Genomic DNA, 1927 nt, shown 5'->3' with positions numbered 1-1927 from the left:
CGCTGTCGTTTTGTATGGATATTTGTGTCTCGGTGGTGATGTATGTTTGGATACGATACATTGTCTCTGTCTATATATGTTGCTGGTGATGCATAAGCCACGAAATTTCTGTATTGTTGGTGCTATAATGTATTGTGAACAATAATCATGCACAGTGGTAACGCCGATAGTAATGGACACCACATTACTGCCAGAACAAACACAACAGTGGAGGTGACGCTGCCCCTCATTACCGCCGAAGGGAACACCAGCCGCGTAAGATGGCACCTACATCATTGACGGATGGTGCGTTGGACCGGCGTTGATGTCTTGTCATCATAGCCGGATGGTACGCTGGTCCAGCGTCGATAGATCCATTATCACAGCCGGATGGTACGCCAGTCCGGCGTCGATAGATCCATTATCACCGCCGGTTGGTACGCTGACCCAGCGATGACAGGCGCATCGTCACCGCCGGATGGTGCGCCAGCCCGACGTCGATGGTTGCATCATCACCGCCAGATGGTACGCCGGCCCTGCGTCGATGGTTACATCATCACCACCGGATGGTACACGGGACCGACATCGATTGACGCATCATCACTGCCGGATGGTACGCCGGGCCGGCATCGATGGTTACATCATCACCGCCGGATCGTATGTCGGACCGGTGTCGATGGAAACATCATCACCGCCGGATGGTACGTCGGGCCGGTGTCGATGGTTACATCATCACCACCGGATCGTACGCGGGGCCGGCGGTGGTAAAACACCGTCACCGCCATATGGTACGTCGGACCAACGGTAGTAAAATACCGTCACAGCCAGCATGCAACCGGCGGAGATAAAGGTCGCCGATCACCGCCGACATACACCAACAGGGTCAAAACCATCGGTAATGGGGGTTCCGGAGCCGGCAGTGTTTAGCTTTCTGTAGTAGTGCCCCGCTGCTTCCAGTAGGCTGCTCGTTGGCGGAGAAACAGGTGCAGGCGTTGTGCACATTGATCCCGCAAGCAACGTTCACCTGGAGAAAGAGTCCTGCTTTCTTCGAAGTAGTCAAATAGGCATATAATGAAGTGGCAATTGTGGTAGATGGAGGGGGGAGAGCGATGCTTACGCAGCCAAACATTTGACGCTTGCCTTACCACCTTGACCTGAGCAACCAGAACCTGTGCCTTATCCCCGAGACGGGGGATGGACTGCCAAGCCGGGGTAACCGATGGGAGGTAGGAGGGATCGAGGAGCCAAGATCTTTCAAGTCGAAAGGATTTTGGCTTTGGGATGTTGGTTTGGATGGAAGCAAGAAGAGTAGTGTGGTCAGAGGTGGGGCGGTTGCCAGAGGTGAGTGTGGTGCCAGGGAAGGCGTCACTGAAGGCAATGTTAATGAAAGCTCGATCCAATCTAGCAAGAGTAGGAGTAGCCCGTTTGTTGGTCCAAGTAAACAGCCAGTACAGAAGGGGGAGCTCGATAACCTGAAGCGCATCAATGGTGTGGTTGAATCTAGTGGCGAGGTTAGAATTGAACGTCAGCGTGTTCTTGTCAGAGCGAGCCCGAGTGAGCTTGAAATCACCAATCAGAATCCACAGATCCGAAATGGATCCGGCGACAGTAACGAGCTCCACAAGGAAAAGATCGGTGAAGCTGTGGTCTGAAGGACCATAAACATTGGTCACCGCAAACCGGAGGTCGGAGGTGGTGGAACCGAGGAGCACAGTAGAGGTGAAGTCAAAGGAGAAGTGGTCAGTCATGGTGAAGAGGGTGGAGCACCAGGCGGTTAGGAGGCCACCGCGGGAACCATCGGCCAGGGTAAACATGGTAAGCGTCAAGGTTAGAAGGGAGAAAGGAGGGAACGCAGCGATCGTTCATGGTATTGAGCTTTGTCTCCTGGAGACAGGCCAGCTGCGGATGACATTTGGCAATGTTGTCACGAACAGCAACACATTTATCA

General features: G+C 53.6%; 1 protein-coding gene across 1 annotated transcript; it reads right to left on the bottom strand.

Annotated features, from left to right (window-relative positions):
• Nucleotides 1-862: 862 nt before the first annotated feature.
• Nucleotides 863-1727, bottom strand: LOC136479571 (uncharacterized). Its single transcript, XM_066477396.1, has 2 exons — nt 1125-1727; nt 863-1024 (listed from the first exon to the last, which is right to left on the bottom strand). The coding sequence occupies exons 1-2, from the start codon at nt 1725-1727 to the stop codon at nt 863-865; spliced, it is 765 nt and encodes a 254-aa protein (XP_066333493.1).
• Nucleotides 1728-1927: the final 200 nt, after the last annotated feature.

The sequence above is a fragment of the Miscanthus floridulus genome, chromosome 9 (genome assembly GCF_019320115.1).
Source record: "Miscanthus floridulus cultivar M001 chromosome 9, ASM1932011v1, whole genome shotgun sequence".
Taxonomy (NCBI): domain Eukaryota; kingdom Viridiplantae; phylum Streptophyta; class Magnoliopsida; order Poales; family Poaceae; genus Miscanthus; species Miscanthus floridulus.
This window is presented reverse-complemented; position numbering and strand designations above follow the sequence as displayed.

Bases quoted from the DNA above. Each gene is read 5' to 3' on its own strand.
- LOC136479571 (XM_066477396.1), bottom strand. From the start codon at position 1,727: ATGACTGACCACTTCTCCTTTGACTTCACCTCTACTGTGCTCCTCGGT. The intron at 1,025-1,124 runs GTAAGGCAAGCG...ACTACTTCGAAG, and splicing joins TGGTTGCTCAGGTCAAGGTG to AAAGCAGGACTCTTTCTCCA.